This window comes from Ruditapes philippinarum, unplaced genomic scaffold, assembly GCF_026571515.1.
Source record: "Ruditapes philippinarum isolate M1 unplaced genomic scaffold, ASM2657151v2 ctg5823_1_1_1_1, whole genome shotgun sequence".
Classification (NCBI taxonomy): Eukaryota; Metazoa; Mollusca; class Bivalvia; order Venerida; family Veneridae; genus Ruditapes; species Ruditapes philippinarum.
Window position 1 is genome coordinate 275028 of NW_026855826.1, and position 25606 is coordinate 300633.

The 25606-nt window shown below is 31.3% G+C and overlaps 1 protein-coding gene and 1 non-coding gene across 2 annotated transcripts in view; both read left to right on the forward strand.

Annotated features, from left to right (window-relative positions):
- LOC132744506 (uncharacterized) overlaps window positions 1–25336 on the forward strand; it is a 35868-nt gene extending 10532 nt beyond the window's left edge. The window contains exons 2-11 of the mRNA XM_060733236.1: window positions 3912–4247; window positions 7347–7676; window positions 8286–8576; window positions 8746–8853; window positions 20467–20802; window positions 21736–22065; window positions 23233–23523; window positions 23879–24169; window positions 24305–24595; window positions 24865–25336. Of these exons, the coding sequence (XP_060589219.1) occupies window positions 3912–4247; window positions 7347–7676; window positions 8286–8576; window positions 8746–8853; window positions 20467–20802; window positions 21736–22065; window positions 23233–23523; window positions 23879–24169; window positions 24305–24595; window positions 24865–25187 (2927 nt within the window). The 3' untranslated portion in view covers window positions 25188–25336. The remainder of the gene's footprint in view (window positions 1–3911; window positions 4248–7346; window positions 7677–8285; window positions 8577–8745; window positions 8854–20466; window positions 20803–21735; window positions 22066–23232; window positions 23524–23878; window positions 24170–24304; window positions 24596–24864) is intronic.
- On the forward strand, window positions 7053–7125 carry Trnaa-ggc (transfer RNA alanine (anticodon GGC)). The gene has a single exon. It is a non-coding gene; the product is annotated as a tRNA-Ala (tRNA).
- Window positions 25337–25606: the final 270 nt, after the last annotated feature.

A 25606-nucleotide genomic window follows, 5' to 3' on the forward strand; every position in this document is an offset into this window, starting at 1 on the left:
GTCTCATATGATTTGTTAAAATATAACAAAGAACCATATGTTGTCCAGTTCCACATTTTCCTCTTTTTTATTATCATGCAGCTTATGCTTATTCGTCTCTCTTTTTATTATGTCTGTTATTTCGTTCTATCTTAACACACAATTCGAGCCCACTGAGAGTGTAATATTATTTTTTCAGATTATGGATCTTAACTTCTTCACGGTCTTAAGAAATTTATTAGATGAGCAAGGAAAACATTATGATCGTAAATGAAACGAAGCCCTTCGTCATGAAGACTCAGATCTAGATGGCGTTTGACTTTATCGGTTACGGTTTTCATTTACGTGTTTTTCTTTCTATACTCTCTTTGATTTCATTGCTGAAATATATCTGGGATTCTATCAGCACGGTGCCCTACATGCAAACATACAGCAAAGCTAGAAGTCCGTTATCCGATAAACAAATAAACACATGTCAAATGTGTTGTTTTCCTACTTTGTCATATATACGGTTTTCTTTCCCACAACGAGACTGCTTGTTTTCCTGATAAATAGTTTATTTGGAGACGTTCATCCAAACCCAGGACCTGTGTCACCAAGGTCAAGATCTATCCCTTTGATATTCTCAACAGACACAATATATTGATCTATGTACCTGCCATTCATGCATTACAATGCACAAAATATAAAACACAAACATAACAACATATATGCTGAATTCAAGGACTTTGATATTCTTTCGTTTTCTGAAACATGGCTTAAAAATTCTATTGATTCGTCAACTCTCTCTCTCTCTCTCTCTCTCTCTCTCTCTCTCTCTCTCTCTCTCTCATAATTCCTTTCAAGATCCAGAAATAAGAGACATACTTGGTGACAGCCATGGTGGTGTAATCATATTATGTAAAACATAATATTCACTACAAACGTGGAATTGATTTAAAAATCCCTTGTGTCGTGTCTATCTCGATTAAGCTTGTTACAGCTACGATACACATACTTGTTGGAGTTTCTTGTTAAAGCGTACACACACAGTTGTATTGGGGAAGCGATACATCTTGCTGTGGATACAGGCATTCAGAATATCACCATAACCGGTGATTTTAATGTAAACATGAAGAATCTAATATTAGCAACAAAACTAAAAAACATGTGTCAACAATTCTCTCTTTCTCAATGCATAAAAGACCAAACTCCCTTTACAGAATATTCATCTTCTCTCATTGATCTCACACTGAAATCTATTCCTTCTCTAATTATTTACTCAGGAGTCAGTGACTCTTGTTTTGATCACATAAATCATTGCCCTGTATATGTTTTTTACTCTTAAGAAACCTAAGATGGCGTCTTTTAAACGACATACAGTTTACTCCACTTATAGCGAACTCAATGGGACATTAAAATATCGTTCGTTATATCCGAAGTTCGCTTAAAGCGAAAAAACAACGACATTCCATGATTTGCGTTGGCGGGCACATTTGCCATGAAAAAGCCATACTTATCACCGGTTATCGATGATATCGCTTTATTACGGCAGCGGTAATTTGATGCGGGACATTTTATAAAAAAATATATTATGTACATGTATTTGGTTTATTGTAGACAAAAGTTTCACATTTTATATGCATAATTTATACATGTATTTAATTCAAACAAAATGTTGAACTACATGAACACATCTATATATGCACAGTTTATAAAGCACCGATTTATATTACAATTAAGATCCATGATAAAAGTTGCATGTGAAAGAATTCAATTATTTTGGATTGTTTTATATTCCCATTTAAAGCTTCATAGCCAAATTCCTGAAGTCCTGAGCAACACTTGTACAGTTTTTCATCGGGCTCGCGATCTCCCAAAAATAATCGGACAGTATCAATGGCACTAAAAATCACAGACAGGTGAATTTCTTGTATGTCGTTGTCAAATTTCTGCGTTATGCTAAGATCTACTGCAGCAGATTCACCACAAACATATTTGCTGATACAATCGTGTCCATTCTTAAATTGTTCAATAAACCCAGACGAACCAGTTAAATCATCATATCCCAGCATTTTGGCAAGCAAGTTCGTTGGCTTTTAACATAAAAGTTTCACCAATTAGTGGAATATTTGAACTTCGCGCTCCTCGAAACCATTTTAACAACGCATCATCTATTTCTTCGTGCCTACCAAATCGCATTTTTTTGCGAGCAGGAGATAGACAGTCCAACTCATATGCCGACTTGATAGAGTCACGGTTTTTGAGAATTGTGCTGAGCGTGATTTTCTTTAATCCATATTTTACTTCAATTTTGGTTTTGATTACTTTCCATCATCTGTTTCATTAATAATTCCAATTTTTGTATCTAAAGAAATCGCCTATCGTTTAACATCAGCTTTTGATGGCGTTGCCATTTTTTATGTTACAAACTTATTTAAAACATGCAAATCAATTGATTTGCAATATTTTGTGAGAACATTTTACCAAAATAATTATTCCCTGAAGTCATACCTGTACATTCACTCCACACAGACGTTCACCTCATGAATTGTACAAAAGTCATATTCTACTTTTATAAAGTTAACAAAATGATGTTACATGTTTAATATCTATGCTCTGTACGTTGTAGGTTGGAGGAAAAGGCTATTAAAATTGCACGCCTCCAGATGAGCCAAAATATTTCAAGAAAATCAAATATTGAGAAAAATATACTAATATTTAAAATTAGGTAGAAACATTCAAGATCCAAGTTATATTTGTTCATGTTATATGCGGATTAAGACTGATTTAGCAGTATTTTATAACCATCTTTCTACTACGTTACTAACGCAATAAGGGCTATTTTGCATATGCTGACGACTTTTTGATAATATTCTTGGATTGTAAGTGCCGATTGCAATATGTAAATTACTTTATTTGTTCACCTCACAATATTTTACGTTTAAATACATTTCCAAAATTTTCATGAAAATTAAACATGGATCTGGAGGCATGTTGCTAAAAGATATGTATACTATATGTATAAAGTGGTAACATACGGACGGAAGGAGGACAAGTTGCATAATATCATACAGTAAATTCAGTCATATCTTCAAATTCAAAATATTTGATTTTTTGACATGAACTATATTCAAATTACATTTATATACTTAACTATAGACAAAAGTACTATGTTTACATCTCTATTTATACTGCGTTATTTAACAATGTGCCTCAAAAAACTCATTAGTTGCTGGGACGTAGAAACTATTGTATCAATTAAACAACTGAAAAAAAATCATTATATCTGGTAGATTATTGAAAGTCCTATTTATTTGCCTGAATATCCCTTTAAGTTGTGGTACAATATTACTTGTACGGTTCCTTAAAATGTTGACCAGAAAACAAAAAGCATATTTGTTGTTTTTAGTCAAAATCTATATCCCGTAATATGCTGAAGGTAGATTATCACCTCTCTGTTTTTGTTTTTTTTTTGTTTTTTTTTTTGTTTTCTTTCTTCAAAATTAACCTTTTACGGATATGATTAATGTCTTCATGTCTTAATGATATACACTTATTTAACATAATGATACATACATAGCGCATGCACTAACTTAACATGATGTTTATTTTTATATTATATGTATCACTTTAATTAGTATTCATGTGAATGAAGCATAGTTCTTTGGCTATATTAAAATATAACTCACTCACTATCACAGTAATAAATGAGATAAAACAATTTCCGGACAAGTGTAATGAAAGGGTCTCCTCTTCAATTTATAACAATTTGAATTCGGGCGTATATTTAATGTTTTATTTTGCAGTTTACTGCAAATGTGCTTGAAGATTAAATGCATTATATTTAGTGTCTTGTAAATCATAAATTTACATGTCACATTTGTATTTTGTATACGTACACGTATTGTAAATGTGAATACCATACGTATAAAGATATATTATATTTCCAGAACCCCACTCAGGTGTAACAGTTTCCCCTCTTAGCATTACTGTTCTTGAGGGTAACAATGCTACAGCACGATGTATATATGACGGAGATAACAGCTTACAGGGAGTGTCGTTTCATCTCAATCAGTCGACTATTGCAATTATATTTTTATCTAATTGTACATTCAATACTCTAGGATTTGACAATTACATAACTGATTGTGAAGGAAATAAAACTGTAGTAATAACTTTAGTTAATGTGTCAAGGAATGAACATGGTAAAACACTAACCTGTACAGTTTTTGTTTACAATTCATCCCCGATACGGTCATCGAATTTAACTTTACTGACTGTAAACGGTAATTATAGAATAGTTAACTTTTATTTTTTGTTGATATAGAAAACTTGCAATTTAAACTTTTGAGTAAAATACCCTATATTTGAGCGTTAAGTATCAGAACAAACAGGATTTCTAACTTGTATGAAAATCACTTTATATAAGTAATCAAATCTAACATCGTAACATCTAACATCAACTTTTGCAGTAAATTCCCAACACATAAACAAACTGCAATTTCACTCATGTGACTGACTTTCGAACGAATACGATTTGCGATAAGACGCAATACATTAATTCTATATTGTATAGCATATCCGAATTATTATTATGTCCCTCGCGCTGTGAGCAAAAACATGAACTTACATAAAAGGGACTCCACAGATGTTTTTTGACATGACGAAACTGTAAATAATTTTTCGAGATTAATGCTCAGTTTGATGTAGGTCTAGATCAGTAACTTGAGTGCAAAGTATAAGATTATTCGCTCTTGTCGTTTATCCAGGATAATTATTCAAATTGTGAAAAATGACCTAAAATTGAAAAGCGTTTAAACTCATGTTCACTCAAATCGTATCAAAATAGCACAAAAATACGATTGTCCAATCATTTTTAGTACATTTCGGAACGTCGTAGTTCTACTCAGGTACCCGTTCGTGCCGGAAATATTGCACCGAAGGGCACATGAGGTCTTCCTCCTCCAGTAAAGCTGGAATGTCGCCATATGACCTATCATGTGTCGGCGTAACGTTAAACCCAATTAAACAAACAAAGCAACCTAAGTTACGACAATGTCGACACTGCAGCGAGAAAATTTCCAGATAAATTTAAATTAATGAGCTAAGGTCACTGTTGAAACACAGTATATCCCTGTTCCAAGCGTTCATTTGCGATAGGTAATGAGTCATTTTGACAGGCTTTTACATTGAAAATATCGATAACGTATTAAAAAATTCGCGGGGTTCAACGAAGACCTTTGACTTTGATATTATGGCAAATTATAAATGTAAAATTCAATCGAGTAAATTCATGTTTATCTTCCATTCACTAACTAATGCTGTTGTTCCTTGAAAGTTTGATATAACTAATGTTTTTTCTGTTTAAAATAGTTCCCTTTGTATATATTTGAAACACAGTATCATTTAAGAACAGTTAATTGCAAAGTATATAGATATATAAACATATATGTGCTGTATTAAGTGAAATACTGATGTAAGGTTCATTATGCCCAAGAATTTTTTTGATCTTTAGAAAGGACAAACATGAGTTTTAAAAAGTCAAAATAATTGTTTCAGAAAAATGTTTGATACTTATCATCTGAAGAAAATAGGGCTTAAGAGAAATTATGTGTCGTAAAAGTAGCAAAATATAAACTTAGAAGTATTTTGACCTCAACACAAAAAACTTAATCACTATATCTCTACTAATTGACTAAGGCAAAATAATGAAAGGATGTTTATAATAAGTTTTTTGCAAATGAGAATGATTTGGAAAACAGCACACCAAAAATAAAAAAAAAGTTTTTGACATCATTTCAAATATTTGCCATCACATATTTGCAGCTAAAAGACTATTTATATTTTGTTTAAGGTTCATTTTGCTAAAACATTATCTTTTTCTAAGGGAATATGAAAAAGCATTGTTTGATTTTTAAAGCACGTTTACTTATATAGAAAATGTAATGTTACATTTATTGTAATTACGATTCAATTGATTAGCTTTCCTTTTAACAATAAGATTAATTTACTTGATAATATAATATAATATAGTATAACCATTTATAAAAAGAACATCATCATGTAGCAAATAGTATAACCATTTATAAAAACTACATCACCATACATCAAAATAGTATAACCATTTATAAAACTACATCACCATACATCAAAATAGTATAACCATTTATAAAACTACATCACCATACATCAAAATAGTAGAACCATTTATAAAAAGAACATCACCATATATCAAATTAGTATAACCACTTATAAAAACAAAATCACCATACATCAAAATAGTTTAACCATCTATAAAAACAACATCACCATATAGCAAAATTACAGCACCATTTATAAAAACAACAGCACCATATACAAAATGACACCACATTGTACCAAAGTGACACCACCATATATCAAAACGAGCTCACCATTTATCATTACTGAAGCACCATGTATCAAAACAACAGCACCATATATGTAATTACATCACCAATAATGAAAATGACAAAACTAGCTAACAAAACCACAGCACCATCTGTCAAAACGACATCACCATTTATCAAAACCACAGCACCATTTATTAAATCCACAGCACCATTTATTTAAACTACAGCACCATCTGTCAAAACGATATCACTATTTATCAAAACCACAGCACCATTTACTTAAACTATAGGACTATCTATCACAACTACATCACCCTTTATTAAAACCACATAACCATTTATCAGAACCACAGCACTTTCTGTCAAAAGGACATGACCGCTTTAGAAGTGTTTATATTAGGCAGCTATGACGTTCCATAAAAGTGCATACTAACAATTATCATATTAATTATACCGTGCGATTTTCTATGTATAATTTCTCGCTCATGACTTTCTTTCTTTCATATATACTCATTCTTGGGCGGGAATGGTCTTATAAAATAATAAATGTGTTTGCCATAAGATATTTGTAATAAGAAAATTAATAGTGACTGAGTCAGCCAACTGTGGTAAAAGAAGCTATAAATAGCTCGCCGCTATGGTAACAAAAGTGATGACGTCACAATAAAGTTAAAAATAACTTTAATATATAAGGTCAATTAGCACGAAGAAAAAGCAACGGCCGCTGTGGTGTAGTGGTTAGCATACTGGACCGGCGATCCAGAGACCCGTGGTTCGAGTCCGGGCTGCGGCGTGCCGATTTTTCGTGCGATTTATATATATATATCGTGCATGTCTATATATTTAAACTGTATCAGACATAAATGCTCATTTAGTTTTTAGTCAAGTATTTAGCATATCGAAGGCAAATCATGTCATTGCTAAGATGTCTGATATAGCTGATATATCTGCTTGATATCAACTATTTGTTTTGCCTTTTTTTATTTCAGTGTCAAAAACAATTATAATTTTCAGTTTCAGTGAAGAGCGTCACTTTACGAAAGCCTAGCCTGGAGATTATGCAGGAAAATCAGATTCAATTGATCACGTGCAACTCTTCGGGAGGCCGACCAATTCCAAGAGTTAAATGGCTAATACGCAATCCAACAGAAACTATAAAAATTAACTTGACACAATTTTCAAGCAATACAATTATACCCAGTGATAATGGACTTAAAGCTGTTGCGAGTTCTTTGAACTTCAAACCAAATAGAACGATAAATGGATGGCGTTTGTATTGTGAAGTTTGGACTAGAACTTCGGAGGCTGACATAACGAGCAAAGAGCTAGTTGTTAATGTGTCGTGTAAGCTTGCTATCGTTGCTATTTTCTTTACAAGATACAAGATATGGTCATTGATATGATCCAAGATATGTTTTTTTGAATGTCGGACACTTTTATTGGATATAACAATTTTTGATAAGATTTAACAGTTCTTTAACAGATTTTGTTTGCTTTAAGAAGGTGCATAGATTTCTTTTTATACTGGTCTATTTTTTCCTAAATAATTGTAAAATATTGTAACACTTTTTCGTTAGCAATCGTTTATCATAACCTTTTACTTTCAATAAGTATTAGATACGTATAAATGTTCTTTTACATTGTAAATCTAATAATCTGTTTAATGTTTTACTATACATATCTCCTTTTCTCTTGTATAATAGTGGAATAAGGTTACATAAACTAGAACACAATATATTTATTAGTACAGTAATTGTTTCATAATGAATTATTTAAAATTCAATGTGTAATCATACGTGAAATATTTAAAAGGACTTTCATCATGATTTTATAATTAGGTATAAGGTATCAAACAAAGTATTAATCGCCACTGAGTTTTCCTCTTACATTAATTCATGTATAACTTTAACATACAATAAGTTTATTTAATATTTGATACACTTTTTATTTCAGATCCCCCTGCAAATCTTCCAGTAATGCAAGGAATTAATACCAACAGCATTGTGTCTGTAATTGAATTAGATTCGGGTACATTTAACTGTTCCATAACCGGTGGAAATCCACCTGCGTTTTTGAGATGGGACTGTTTTGGCAGTACTAACGTTACATATGACATCCATGAAAACAGTCGTGTAACAAGTACAGTAAATTGGAAGGCTAATCGTAATCAGAATACATGTTCGTGCACATCGGAACACATTAACAGCTGGAAAAGAATTATTAACGCTACATTCAACGTGCAGTGTATTTCTTTTTAAAATTATCATAAGCAGTTACTTAAATGAAATAACACAAGTCATGTGCTTTCATATTTTGCATTTCATTTATTGTTTAATAAGTAATGTGTACAAAATGTGTTCAAATGCCAGATTTGTGCCGGGTTCAAATACAGAAGAAAACACTTAAATTTCAGATATGGAAGAAAATAACGACAATCAAGTAACATATGAGAAACTAGCCGATGATCGAACAGACTTAAACCAGTACAGTCAGCTTCATTCCATGAAAGAGAAACAAGATGGTAATGAAACCGACGAGAATGTATCTAGTGGCAAGGACGAACAACATGCCGAACTGTCGAAAATTTATCTCAATATAAAAATATAAATTCTTTACTCTTTAAAAGGGAAGACTACTAGTATATTGTTTGCATGCACTGTATAACATTTTGTACATGAGGTGGAATAATTACACACACTAAAGAAATTTAGACTACTAGTTAGTAATACTTCTTGTTGAAAAATGAATGTTTACACACATACAGATATTCAATACTGTTTAATTATATTCTTATACATATTTCTGTATTTTATATGCAATCTAATAAACTGATGATGAAAATTACTTGCATTGATATGTTATTTTGAATTTTAAGATGCACGAACATTTCCACATTATTAGAATCAACTAATGCTATTTTTCAGTGTGTAATTTTGTAAGTAATGCTGTATAAATAGAGCCGTTAATCTATACACACATTCATCTTTGCGAATGTGTACATTTATATCAAAGAATCTTGATAAATGTTGAAATATTCTGGTCAACTATATAAAACATTTGCGGTATTTAGATTTAACCTATAGCTCCTCAGCGCTTCTTATGTAAAATTCTTCCAAATATAATTTCCAATAACCGTAAATTATACCATACCGATACTATGGTATAATTTTCAGTTTTGAAGTTCGAAGGAGAAAGTGTTTCTGGGCGGAGCTATAGGTTAAAACAGATACACCATTGGTGCGTTGACGATTTCTGGCCTTGCGTAAATTATACCATAATCACGTGACCTTTCTTATGCCTTAACCTCAACGCAGCAATGGTATATCTATTACATAACAAGACAAATTTGAAAATATCAAAAATTCTTTACAAACAAAACATGTTTTCAAATTGAAATAGTTTCAAGATGACAAGTTTAACAAAAACATGGGTTCTCCATTTTTGAGCAAATTTAAACATTACCGATAGCATATGTGTTCCTCTAGTGCATGCTTTCATGCACTGTAAATATGTAATTTACCTTATGGCTGCATAAGATCTAGTTGAGTACTTATATGTTTAAAAATTGTGGGAATATACACAGTTTGTACATTCAAGGATTTTGAAGTAGATGCAACTTCAACGGTCTAGCAAAAACGCAAAACAAAACTATAATAATTGGTTTTTGTTACAAATCTTGCGTGAACTAACAGAAATAACTTCTTTATCAGATATGAAGATTATCAAACAGGAAGACATATCTTTAACATACTTTTTATGATTTGTATGAGTTTGTATATAAATTACATAATCCTTTCTCATTTAAATGCTGAGGATTTACTATGATGTGTGCTTCTTCAAATGTTAATTTCGTTTAATTGAGACAAAACTCATGTTTATTTCGTTTTATTTATGGACTTTGAATTGATTAAGGTTCGAAAGCTTTCGAGCTAGCTTACAGAAGACCGGTGGTTGTACTAAAATAAAAATTTGTTCCTCGAATTAAGGTAAAGTTGGCTTACAAATTGACAAACAAGTACAATAAATAACTCATACAAGAAGTCTTTGAAACCATGATGCAATATTAAAGAAATTGGTAGATAACTTTCATCACGTCCAAGTACATTTCAGAAAATTCATTTTGATCTCCATGTTATTTTTTCTTCTCCTTACATTTCTACACTTGAACATTATAAAAGGTTGACGATTAAAGCGAGAACAAGATTCTAATATGATAACTTTATTATGTACTAGGATTAAAAGAGTGATATCCCTTTTACGTTCATATGGACGTATAACTAAGTTATATAGAATAAATAAGAAGCCTTGCTTTTGATTATATACTAGATAAACTTTAAACTGAAGGCATATGATATTATATCGTATGCCGACATGTATAAGTAGCTTAAATTAAATTTATGATAATCAAATCTATGCACTATTTTACATAATGCGTAATCAAAAGTGAGTACTTCTACAGGATAAACTCGTCCGGAACGACAAAAAAAAAATAAATAAAAAAAATAAATAAATAAACAACAAATCAATTGATGTGTGGTTGCACTAGAGCCATGAAATCCGATTTTTAGATACACAAAAATTTTGGCAATTTTACTAAATATTTAATACGCAATACCACTATTTATAACAATTAACATAATAAATTATATAAGGGTTTGTATTACCGTAGTAACGTTTACTATTTGGAACCATTGTGACAATTTGTACTAGGCTGAAACTGTTCACTTGAATCTAAGGCTTAAACTACAATCCCGTCAAGATAAGAATAAGATTTTAACTGCAACATGGCAGCGATTAAAATGAAAATAAAATTATTATGAAAATTTATCTTGTTATGCAGATAATTATCTGATACTTAATCTAACAAGCTCATATGTTTATAGTTTATATTTAATTAGTAAGGTTTGGCAGTTCTAGGAACCTTTTAAGTATTTTTTGGAAGTTAGATACTTATTCATTATTTATCTGTATAACGAAACATGTCTATCCAATTAGTCTGACACATATGGAACAGAATTAATGCATTTATTCTATCTAACTTGACGACATTGGAACTTGCATTATACTTAATTTCATCTTGCTTGATGACATTGGAACTTGCATTATGCTTGATTCCATCATGCTTGATGACATTGGAACTTGCATTATGCTTAATTCTATCCTGTTACATGACATTAGAACTTGCATTATGCTTGATTACATCTTGCTTTATGATATTTAAACTTTGCTTTATGCTGGACTCCATTTTTCATTATTTCATTCAAACATATCGTAGTGACCAATTCTTTCATTGAGTGATAACTATTTAACTGGAACAAGCCATTTGGAATACTAAACTGTTAACGTCATATACCTTTATGTATAAGCTACCTTTCTTCATGCTCTATAAAAACCATTTACGGTTTAGTTTTTTTGCATTACTTTTATGTAGAAGTCATTTAAAATTGACAGTTTTTGTTTCCTGATAGATTTTGTTAAACTGTGACTTATTTGATTTATAGCTCGCATGGCGTGATAACTATTAGCTTTCGCTTCTATCCATTATTGTTTAATAAAGCTCGGTGTCTGAGGCTTTGTTGATTATGTTTGATCATCTTACATTATGATTTAAACTATGTCTAGCGATTTGTGAACTGTTAAGGGGCGAGAACTCTGTTATCGATATCAACGGAATTTTTCCACGATTCGCCTATCATCGGAATTTTCCGTATAGATACTGCGTACGTGTATATATAAATACGTACTTAGTTGAAAGAATATAAATACAAGTAGTAAAGGATAATGCAATATAATTTCATATATGTATACAGTCTAATAGAAAACAATATGCTCGTAAACAGTTATTCAATGGGGCAGTTACACGTACAGTGGCGGATTTAGGCCCTGGCTTAAGGGCTGCACCTACCCCAAAATATACGTTCATGAGCTTGGATGGAATATATACATGTCAGTTTCATGCAAAAGTCTTCTTAGTGTACTCCTTTACCAAAACATATTATGCTGTCATCCAGTTGTTAAGCACCTGCCTAGGTACTGCGGAAGTCTTTATCTAATGTCTTGGACAAAAAAAAGCAAAAATTATTGGCCTTTTTACTTAATAAATGTCTCAGAGTCACTAATAGTGGCGAATAGGTATGTAACACATTAAAGACATTTTCTACAGTTTTATGAAAAATTAATCCTTTCATAGAATTTTCTAAATTTTTTGTATGATGAGTAAAATTTAATGACGAATTTAAAAATAAAAAGAAAAATATATGTTGACGTGTTGGATTTCTTGTAAAATGACAGTTTCCATGGTAACCGTATATCTAAAAACTGTCAAAATAGCCTAACTGTGTTGTAACGAATAGAAAATGTATAAGATAGCTTAAAAACACAACGAGCATTGTTTTATGCAAAGATAATCTTATCTAATGATTCTGTATGAAACAAATGATAATCTGAACATATTTCTTTAAAAAATGAGTTTTCCATGTTCCTCAACCGAACAAGAAATGAGAAAAATAAACATGAATTCTGAGAAAAATTAGAGATATTGAAAAATGTGTTTCATAGGATTTTCTATTTTTTTTTATATGTTGTGTAAAATTTAATGACAAATTCAAAAAAAAAAAAAAAAAATATATGTTGGCGTGTTGGATTTTTTGAAAAAATGGCAGTTTCCATGGTAACCGTATATCTCAAAATTGTCAAAATAGCCAAACTGTGTAATAATAATGTATAAAATAGCTTATTACACTCACACTAAACATAATTTTATACAAAGCTTGCTTTATCTTAGGGTTCTGTATAAATCAAACGATAATATTGGAACATATTTCTTTAAAAAATAGGTTTTCATGCTTTTTAACTAAACAAAAAATGAGAAAAATAAACATGAATTCTGTAAAAAATTAAAGCTATCAAGAAATTTCTTTCATAGAATTTTCTACATTATTGATATATCAAGTAGCATTTGATGGTGGATTCAAAAATAGAAATAAAATATATATGTTGACGTGTTAGTTTTTTTGTAAACGGGCTGTTTCCATGGTTACCGCATATGCCAACTGTCAAAATTACCACGCTTTCTTAAGAAATATCAGTGTTATACTAAATGTATTGTCAAATACATGTATACAACAAAACATGTTGTAATAAAAATTTCTTTTTCTTTTGATGTTATATTAAGTAAATGATACTGAATATCTTTTTAAAACATATCTAGGGCCATATTATTTTTTTCACTCGACTAACATACCCGAACAGTAAGCAAGTATTCAGAAATTTACAAAGAAAATAATGAAATTCGGAACATTTCTTAGATATTAATTTTGTTTTTTATTCAACACTTTTAAAATATATCATTTTAAACTTCTTTGCCAGATGTCTGACAGTAACCAAGTCGCGACGCACTTTCGTCACTATACCACAAGTGGGTGGGGTAACGCGCGCAGAATTATCATCAATGCTGTCGTACTAATGCTTGAAGAAATCCTTTATGTGATATTGTCTAAACGACCTCTTATTCTTTTGAACCGATCTCCTTTTGAACATTTAGAAATATCTATTCTGTATTATTTACTCATTATTTGCTTATAGCCGAAATTTAAACACTTATCCGAATACTATTCAAATTGACCTTCATTTGAAGAGTAATTATCCGTGATTATCTTTCTTGGATGCGCATAACGATGCGCACAGAAAACTACCGAAAACGTCTTTAAGATATACATGTATAATGAGGAAAAAAGGAAGTTGTTTATTTTTGTATTATGTGCATAGTCAATTACAAATGAGCCGCATCACGACAAAAACCAACATAATGGGTTTGTGACCAACATGGATCAAGACCAGCCTGCGCGTCCGCGCAGTCTGATCAGGATCCATGCTCATCGCTATCGGTTTCTCTACTTGTAAAAGAGTTGGAAAGCGAACAGCATGGATCCTGATCAGACTGTGCGGTCGCGCAAGCTGGTCTGGATCCATGCTGGTCGCAAACCCATTATGTTGGTTTTGTCGTGACGCGGCTCAAATGTTGGGCATATGTGTGTCTGATTATAGATATAGACATCCCGCACATACCACCACATTCACATACATTTGTGCTTAATGATATACTATGCACATCTTTCAGTTCACAGAAATTTATTGAAATCTATAAAATTCTTACCAAATATGTTTTATTTAAATAAAAACACATACACATAATGTATAGGAATCTGCTTAAAAGTTTCCTTATTACGGGTCAAGTAAAGATGTGTCTGTCTTTAAAAGAAACTTCCATATATTTTTTTGTAATAACACTATACATGTATAGCCATACTGCCCACTTACAGTGTAAAGGATTTAAAGCACAATATTTGTGTGAAGCCAAATTATATTTATTTTATTTTACAGAAAAAAGTCAAGTTTGTATATTACTATGTCGTGGCCACGAGTTACTAAGTCGTTTAAGTCGTGGGAACGAGATAACTATGTCGTGCAGACGAGATAATTAAATCAGATTACACCATGATTTTCTAAACTTAGAAAATTTCTGTTTAAAGATTTACGTGCAACATTAATCTTTGAAAATACTGAAGTGTTCACTTTGAACTTGATACATGTCTTTAGGATCAAAATGCCCATAAATCAATCATTAATTAATAAAAGTTATAGCCCTTTGTTGGGACAATTCTACGATAGAATTGGTCATTTTGTACGTACAACGGCCTTTTAACATTGTTTATGGGACTTTGTCCTGGAAAATTTTATTGGGTAGGGACATTGCCCATGGGCAGTAGATATCCTATAAGGATATTTGAGGTCACGGGTCAGATAAACATGACACTTCATGTAAAATCCTTGTCTGATGAATGATTTAGAAAAAATAAGCCGTAGTTTATATAACCTAAAAAGATCAGTAGATGACACCTAATAATTTTTAGGCAATTTGGTCAGAAATCAGGGTCACAATGACGCTAAATCTCTGACCAATCAATAACTTGTATAAATGGCACTTTTACGGACAGGAGAAGTAGGGGCATCCTTGTTAGGAAAATTCATATAAATAGTGTAATTTGATTGGTTATTAACTCGTTCGCACGACTTAACTTTCTCATGGCCAACGACTTATTTATCTCGTGGTCACGACTTAGTAACTCGTGGCCACGACTTAGTCATCTCGTTCCCACGACTTAATTATCTCGTGGCCACGACTTAGTAACTCGTGGCCACAACATAGTATCTTGTTCCCACGACTTAACTATCATGGCCACGACTGATTAACCCGTGGCCACGACACAGTATCTCGTGCGCACGAAATAAATAAAAACACACACATAGTATATCTTAAAATTCACTTTCACTATTGCTCATACGACTATCACATACGCTCAAAAAGAAGTGTAAACAATTGTATATAAGAGGTGAGTTGCCACTTGTAGGATGAGTTATTAGAGATATATATAACATTTTTTTCCACATGCTGGCGAAATCTTCAAAAACACGCACTTTTCGTCTGTCGCATCGTGTTCTCTTGTTTTTCATTAAATTTTCCCTTTACATGTCCAGACTCCAACTAACACTGTTCTGTATACGCCCCTGTATACGGGAGCCAAAATACGGGATCATCCGGAAAATAACGGGATGTACCGACAAAGCGACACCTGCTGTCATAATATGAACACAAATTATTACAACTCGCATTATGCTTACTGTCAACTGCTTAGTGCGTACTGTCACATGCGACTATAATATCGCTATCGTTGTCATCTTCGTTGTCGATGCGCAGTGATTATGTATTACATTATATTTGTAATCAGTGAATATATTAAAGCATATGAATGCTAAGACACATCAAATTCGCCAATTATTGATCAAAATTAATAATTTATTGTGACATAATGTCGACAATATAAGTGGCAGATTTATAGCAAATTAAAGGTACTGACATAAACTTACCATGTTACATATAGTTTTATCAAGAACAAGCACAGAATGTTATCTTAAACACCAAACATAATACGTTGTCCTTAATAAAAGATGCAATTTAACATATAGCATATTGAAATATGTGAGTTTGATGGTTTAGTAGGAACAAAAAAGTTTGCAATTACATGAAAATGCATTCAGTAATCATAAGGCATGATTGAATTCAGCAAAACGCAGGTTTTCATTGTCATAAAGAAGAATAGAAGCAAGCATAATGTAAGTTCCGATATCATAAAGCAAGATGGAATAAATGCACTAATTCTGTTCCATAGACAAATGTCTGTTATTTATCGTGTTATCAGGAAAACGAATAAGTTAGATAATTTTATGGTTAACTGTTGACAGAAATGTGCACCATATCAAATACATAATTTTGTTAGCCATAACATCAGATTGTATATTTTGTATAAACAATGTAGTAAACTTTAATCATGACATTTTCTGTGTCATTAATTCTTTACAACTTATAAAAACATAGTGATTTATAATAGAAATATTATCAAGGACATTTTTATGCAGTTTTCACATTTCAATATTTCGATCACGTAAGTAATATGATAATATTCTTTTACATGAATGCAAAATATATGCGAAAATAATATAGATAAATACACACTACTTTTATGGGAACTTATAACAAGGAAGTTTTATAAAACAACTTAATCAAGTTTAAATATTTCAAAAATGTGCGTGACTTTGAGATTGAATTTGATTTTGGTTTTGCTTGCAGGTAAGAAACCATCTTTTATAAAGATAATATAAAATTTATTTATATATACAAGAAATGCTTAATAAGTCCTGTTTAATATTCCTAATTATGTTAAATGAGCAAAAGAAACTGGGTAATACAAAAAGGCAAAGTTAAGCATGTAGTTTAAGTACTTGTAAACAATTTTAACAATGATTATTATTGTACCTTGAAAGAAAGGAATTTAATTTAGTTGTATTGTCAAATAGTCGAAATATTGTTCTTTATTAACTATATTATATCAAGTAAAACACATTCAAAAAACCAACTAGGATGATGATTTTCCGACATGACTAGGTTTAATTTCCTATAAAGGTACCCAAATGTAGTGCCATGTGTTTACTTACGGTTTTATGTAAATAGCCAATATAAATTTATTAAGGTTATAGTAGATATGAATAAGGCTCTTAAAACAACTTAAAGCAGCCTCCAGATGAGCGAAAATATTTCAATAACTCAAAACTTGTGAAAAATTTACTAAGATTTTATGCAAAGTAGAAAGATTAAATATTCATGTAATAATTTACGTGTTATCAGCGATTAATGGTGAATGTTCATTATATGTTACAGTTATAGTACATAAAAATAATTAGTTACGAGGATATAACACTGGCTGGGGCGACATCAAGGGATGCTTCTGCTAAAAAAACCGAGGCCGTAAGGCCGAAACAATTTTTTGCAGAAACATCCCGAGACCAGCCCAGCCAGTGTTATATCCTCGTAACTAACGAGTTTCATATACTATAACTGTTTTATCGCAATGGCATAATGTTATCTTTTTTGTCATAGAAATAAGTAAATAAATAAATAAATAAAAATAAATAAATCGTTAGCTACATTACAGTTATTTATGATAAAGCAGTTTTTTCAAGTTGTTTTCGCTGCCGAAAAAAGAAATATATACAAAAGACATCCACTGTTAGAGGCGGATTGTAAACTGTTACCAATATTAATTAAAGATTAAAGGGCTTTTCAGTTTCAGTTGAAATAATTCATTCAGCGGATGTACTTTTTGATTAAATGAGAGTAAATTTCATTTAATTAATTATCTTTGTTTACATTTTTCATTGTATTCATCTATTTAATTTATTTTATTGATTCCATTTTTTTTTTGCTACTGGGAATGATCGTTACCACTGCTCTATTGGAGCCTCTATGAAAAAAACTACATTGATATATACACGGTGCGAACAAAACTGTATTGTTATATAGCAGTCGAGTTTTTTTCTATATGAATCAATGAAAAAACTGTAATGTTATATATCAATACAGTTTTCAAATGCTCATTGAAGTGTACTAAGTATAATAGATAAGTAAGAACAAAACCATGCGATAAGTACATGAAGTAACTAGATTTCTACCGCGTTACTACCGCAGTAAGGGCATTTTTTGCATATTTTGACCTCTTCTTGTCATAAGCATGGGTTGTAAGTGCAATTGCTAACGTGTAAAATTATTCCTTTTGGCTACTATACAACAATATATATTTGATTTCATTTTCAGTTTAGAATCTGTTTAAACCATTTGACTTATCCTTCTAAGATGCAAAACAATGGTGATCATCTTCACTTAAATAGTAAATAAATATCATTATGCTTGTTATTACTGTGAAGTGGTTGATGGCTTGTTCACTTTTTTAACTTCCTTGAATGATACTGTATATAATTTAAAACACTATTTTTATATTATCTTATTACATCATTGTTTTTGATATTTTTTTTTATTTAAACACTTTCGGTCATACGTTAATAACATTTGTCAATTATGATGACATACTAATGATACGTTTGAGCTGCATTCGTTGGTTTTCATGAATTGAACTTTATTTGTAGTTTCTGCGTAATTCTGCTTCTTAGTATTGAGTCGATATTTTTCCCTAACATGATGTTAATTAGCGTTCGACATTTTTTTTAAAGCATTTTGTAGAAAAACTGACTATATTTTAAGATTTGCGAATTGTTATTTATAAGTGAGAATCGAAATCAAGACGTCATTTTAACCCATTACCCGATATACACGCCTTTCAACGCCTTGTTCACCCCCTATTTGTTGTCTCAATTGGTGAAAAAATGACTTATTTAGGCCCCTAACACTTGTTTTTGTTTGAGAAATGTTGCCCCCCCCCCCCATCCAAAATATACATCAGGGGGTTGCCTGAAGGGAGATGTGCCCCTTTTGGGAGAGGCTAAAAATGACCCCAGGTCGATCATAAGGTAACGTGTAATCAACTCTGAAAAGCATTTTACTCTATCTCAATTCATTGAGAAGTTGCAGCACTTTGAAATCAATTTTGATGGAAAACAATCAACGCAAAATAGTTATTTTTGGCAATTTTGAGATGTCCCCTTGTTGCTATGGTAACAGGAAAGAAAAAGACTGAGCATGTTGTTACAAAGGCGATGGTCCAGTCAACATGTGTGCCATGTTTGATTAGTATTAAAGCAGTTTTTATAGTTTTATAGCTATTTGAACTTGTAACTGGAGACGTTTCAATGAAAACAGCCATTTGTCACAAAATGCTCATGAAGTAAGGGGTTAAATGAAATTAAAAAATATTATTTATAAAATCAGTTAAAAGTAAGGGAGACATTTTTGTAGTAAAATATTTATTGATGTTTAAATGGATTTTGTGCACACAATTTAAGCTGCCTTACATGTATTTGTTTTTTTATTTCGTCTTAGTTTTACACTTACTTGTTAGATTAAATTATTTTGTTTTTACCTGCTCTCTTAGTTATTGGGGAGGGCATAATGTCACTTTACGTTTTCGGTATTTAGGTAAATTATATTGAGGCTGCGTGCCATTGTTGACAGATTCAAGTACTTCACACTACACTTGCCGCACCTAATATTATATAACAAAAAAATGATAATGGATTCATTTTCAGGAAAGGATCAATACATTACGAAATGAATATCCTAGAGTGTTGTTACCTTTTGATATTGGTACTCATGTCTCATGAAAATATTCAAACAGATGACCATTATCTTTATTAAGTAATTTTAAATTACCTTATTTTTTTTATAATTTAACAAACGTGCACAAATCTTTAAAAATGAACTAATCTAACGGTAAAGACTAATAGATCTCCTTTGGTTTTGTTCCAAATTTGTCTTTATCCTAAGTTACGCAAAGCATTACGGATATGATCAGTTTATTTATCAGAAATATATTCATTTAATAAAATCATGTCGCAATAAAACTCCAAAATGTTAAATGTGTTTATTGTTCAAAGAAGGAGTTTTACCTTTAGTTTATAACGTTTTTGGTGCTAATTTTATTATGGCAGATTTTTGTTGCATCTTGTTGGATCTTCTTGTAAATATTTCCGCGAAAAATCCATGTTTTTTTATTCTGGTCGTTTTTTAATATATTGCATGTGTCTTATTGTTTGCATTGTTATCTCATTGGATGCTTACGTTTTATAGGTGTAATAACAGATATAATACAGCTTACACCCACTCAGTTATATGCCAACGAAAATTCCAGTGCTACACTCACATGTTCAAGGACGGACGGACAATCTGTTTCAGAAACAATTTGGAAAAATTCTCAGATCGCTGGAGACGCAAATCTATATAACTTTAATAGACAATGTATAACATCTCGGTTTCTAAAAGACAGTGATTTATTTGGTGGGCTGTGTAATGGTGATGGAACATTTTCCGTGATTCTAAAGAAAATTGACCGTACTCAACATGGAGCTGAATGGACATGTGAAGAACTTATTTTAAAATCAAATAAAGTCGTTTTACAAGTATCAGGTAAATAATAATAATAATAATAATAATAATAATAATAATAATAATTATAATAACAACAACAACACCAACAACAATAATATTAATTATACTAATAATAATATAATATTGTTTTATATCTGATAAGGTGAAGCTTTTCTAAAACATTGATCGATTGTCATGCAACTATTAGGATCTGTATGTACGTAGTAATTAACAAATATGATTTCCAAAATTATCTATAATTATTGCATAAACACTAAGCGCGTAGGTGAGTACATGAACCGAGAGGAAAACATGCATTAACGGATAGATTCTTGTGACCACGTGTCGTTGTTGCAAGGTTTTCAATATGCGTGAATCAGTGCGCAAGGAAGAAACAGCTTCACATAATGACAGCCCCAGTAGTTTTATTATCTAAGCAAAACTATAAAATGACAGCGTACTAGGGAATGCATGGCACAAGCAATGAAACACAGATACCGAAACGTAAAATAAACTTATAGTATTAAGACATACTTTTATGCAAAAATGGCGCTAATGCATACTGTTAGTGTATTACCATATGGAGAAGCCCTCTTACTAATTAAAAAGCTCACCCTGCAGATTCGCGGTTTAAATGCTTCCTCGTGCTTCTGCAGATATAGAAGTACGAAGAAAGGTACACTTACTTCTAATATATAACTAATGTCTCCATGTTGTATGACACATATGACTTTCATGAGACAGTTTGATGTTTTATATTTTAAGACGTAGCATTGTTAATCAATGGCTTAAAGGAACAGTCAAATAACCTCTTTTGTATCAAATCAAAGTAGTCAAATAATGGTTTCAAAATTATTTTTTTATCTGTCATTTTATAAAGAAATATATTAGGTTAATCATTTGCATCTAGTATATGAATATAACATTAAAGTAATTTCATTTAATACTTTTATGAATTTTATTATGTAACAGTTCCTGCCACAAGCGTTACTTTGAGTCAATCAAATGGGAATTTCATGAAAGAAAATACAACAGAAAAATTCATTTGCAAAGCATCAGCATGTCGACCAGAACCACAAGTACAATGGTATCTCCGTAACAGTACGGGGCATGTTATGCAAACCCTTACACAATCATCAACCCACACATACATTAATGGTGAATATGGTCTCAAAGCCGTTGAAAGTATTCTACGATTCAGTCCAAATAGGACAAATAACAACTTACGTCTGTATTGTGAAGTGAGGACTCGAGCTGATGAAGTTGATATAAGGAGCAGAGAAATCATTGTTAATGTTACATGTAAGTCCGCAGTTTTGGTTTTAATATCATGTGAACGGCGTTTATATTTCTATTTTTTTGAAGTTTTAAACAAAACAGTAACTCGCATCCTGACTATGCTGAGCGATCATTAATACCCTTAAAGAAATTAGTAGACAAAATCGATTGCCATTCTGGTATTCCCATTCTTATTTAATCGTTAGTATTATTATTTAATGTGAAAACACATATGTCGATGTTCTGTCTTGGAATTTAAGATTGCCATTGTACGTTTCTAATACATATTATCTAATACACTTAAAAAAGACATTTTCCATTCAATGAAAGTTATTCTTAGAACGTTCAAGGACTCACAGACGCGTGCATTGACATAAAAAGTTTGACCTTGAATTTGGAACTCCAACTACATAATTATACACTATAAAACATGCTGAGAAATTTAAATAATGATTTCAATTAAGGTTTCTAATCCGGCAAAATAGCTTACATCAGCTTGATACAATGCATACACGTTTATTCAGAAAATTATGAAACTTTTAATGAATGCAATAAAAAGAGCGTTGTCCATTCGTCTCCGGTCGTCAATACGTCAGATTAATTACCTGCACACGGGCAAAAAGATTGAAATGAAACTGAATTGTGCATGTTTGATTAAATCATCATCATCAACATTTTTGTTATTGGGTTTTGGCTCCTTTGTTTGCCTCAAAGTAACTATGCATTTTAGAGGAAAATTTTCATCCACAACTTTGTTTCGGGAAATGCTTAATCATGAGCTTTGTATAAGATAAAATACTAATTATAATTTTATTAATAACTTTTTAAATGACAAACATGCGGTGTTTTCATTTATACCTTGAAATTTAGGTATTTTACTAGTAATTTTTCTGAAGACAGTCTTTTTGTCTGTGCACTATAGTTCTACTACCTTGCAAGATTGTGATTACAGTATAATATAGCTGTAACAAAATCCATCATTGACTGTTATGATCTTTATTGATTCTACAATATACATTGTGTAAAGCCAAATTCTGGAAGCAAAGTGAAGATTTGTTTGGCATAGATAGGCATATAAGGTCATAGAAATTACAATGTATATAAAACCGTTCATAATTTGGGTAACTGAGAAAGTCTTAAAACAAATCAAAACAAGTAACATATATAAAAGTAACGTTTGTCTTTTTTCAGACCCCCCTGATAATTCACCAGTGATACAAGAATTTGATACTAGCAAAATTATACAGGCCATTGAGTCTGATACAGGCACATTTGTTTGCTCGATTTCGGGGGGAAACCCACTAGCATCATTGAGCTGGAACTGTTTCGACAGTCATGACTTAACATCAAGTACCCAAGATGGTATCGTAACAAACACAGTTAAATGGACGGCATGGCGCAGTTATAACACATGCTCCTGTACGTCGAATCACGTATTAAGTAAATGGAAAAGAACAACAAATGTTACAGTTAATGTACAATGTAAGTTTAAGTTAAAATTCCCTTGTGTGTGTCATAAGTTAATTCAAAAAGGCTGACATCTTATCCATTAAAAGCAACACATTGACTGTTTAAACAAATAGACATGTGACATTGATATAAGTTATCATAAATAGTTCAATTAAATTTCAAATCTTACGATTAACTGCATTGTTCTTTAATTATTAATTTTCTGTGTGTGTTCAATTTATTGAACATTTACTGCTTGATACTTTGCAATTATTGTAAAAATGATTTAGAAATAGTGGTTATTTCAAAAATAGTTTCAATCTCAAAAAAGTAAATAAAATCAACTCAAAAGTATTCTTCTCTTAATAATCTAGCTGTTGTTTTTAAGTTCCTCCAAGCAAACCACATTTAAAAATTGGACAAACAGATGTATTTGGCGGTGTTCGTGTTATAGAAAACAACACATTGCGAGTTGCTTGCAACAGTGAAAGCAATCCTTTATCAAACTACACATGGACTGGTCCTGGTTTTTCTGGCAAAGGCGACACGTTAGAAATAACAAGCGTTAAACTAAGCAATCAGGGGAATTATAAATGCATGGCGTCAAATAGGATGATAAGGACGAATGGTTCATATGAAGACGGGAGTAATTCATCATCACTCATTCTAACAATATTGTGTAAGTACATTGTACAGTAAATCAAACCAAAAAAGATTAATTTGTTCACAGATAATGTTTTAATATCAAATCATTTAATTTGCCTTTATATTGTGTCACGTTTCACAAAATATGTTACAATTTTGATCATTTCAGATCCTCCAAGCAATCCAAAATTTAAATTTGAAAACTCAAGCGGTCCGCTCATTCAATCAAACATATTTTACGTAGTGAGAAACGATACGTTTTCACTTTATTGCGATGTAAAAGGGAATCCTGTTCCTGACATCAAATGGGATGATAACAAAAGCAATCCGAGTTTGAGTATATCTAACATCAATTTGGACATAAATAGTACATGCAGAGCAACAAACTTGATGAAAGAAACTGCAAGTCAAAAAGAAATAATTTCAAAGTCGGAAGCATCATTTTCAATTATTGTCTTTTGTAAGTTTATATTTACAATTTCTTAGCTAACGTAAGCACATAATTGATTATAATATTTGAAAGAAAAGTATTGTTATCACACATTAAAGCATTCAGATTTGATAGTGTTAGTCTCGTGACAAAATATCTTTGCCATTTTTACTTTATATTTATTTCATTCAAAGGTGAAGTGTTACAGAGGCTCAATACTCGCAACAAATTCATTCAAAGTATTTTATGTCAGTTTTAGATTTATCTCATTACGTTACATTTTATAATTTGTACTCAAGATCCTCCACGGGTCCCTACAATACACGTTGCAAATTATAATGGCGACAGCGTTCAGGTTACAAATGGAAACGTCAGTGTTATTGAATCAGAAACAATCAATGTGACATGTTTTTCGACAAGTAAACCAACGCCTACATACGAATGGATACATGAGCAATATATGAAAACACAGTCGACAAACGTTTTGAAATTCTTCAATATCAGTCGACACGAAAGTGGAACATATGCTTGCAACGTTGAAAATAATATGAAGAGATCAATTGGCAAAACGCAAGTAGGGGAAAATAAATCACAAATAAAATTGAACATATTATGTAAGTAAGAAATTTTACACTCTTATTAATTAATAAGAGGATACCGGAATGTCTGGATATATAATCTGGAAGACGTTCTAAATTGAAATTACTAATAAGTCTATTGATACTGAACTTAATAACATATATCATCGCCCACAAGTGATCTTTCTACTTTATTCTGGTCTTACTGCATTTTTCATTTTATTTCTTTTAGAGAAAATTCATGATTTGCTACATTTTATTTCTTTGCATACAAATATCTTTCTCCATGAAAAAAACTTTGCTTATTAATTGCAAACCAGTTTAACCGGGGTACTTTAGATAACTTTCAATCCGTCTTCTCCGTCACAAAAATATATCTCGCATTAAATCACTGAAAATAATATTATGAAATCTGAATATATGAAGTCGGTTTTTGGATATATGCATGTCTTTGTCTCTCTAC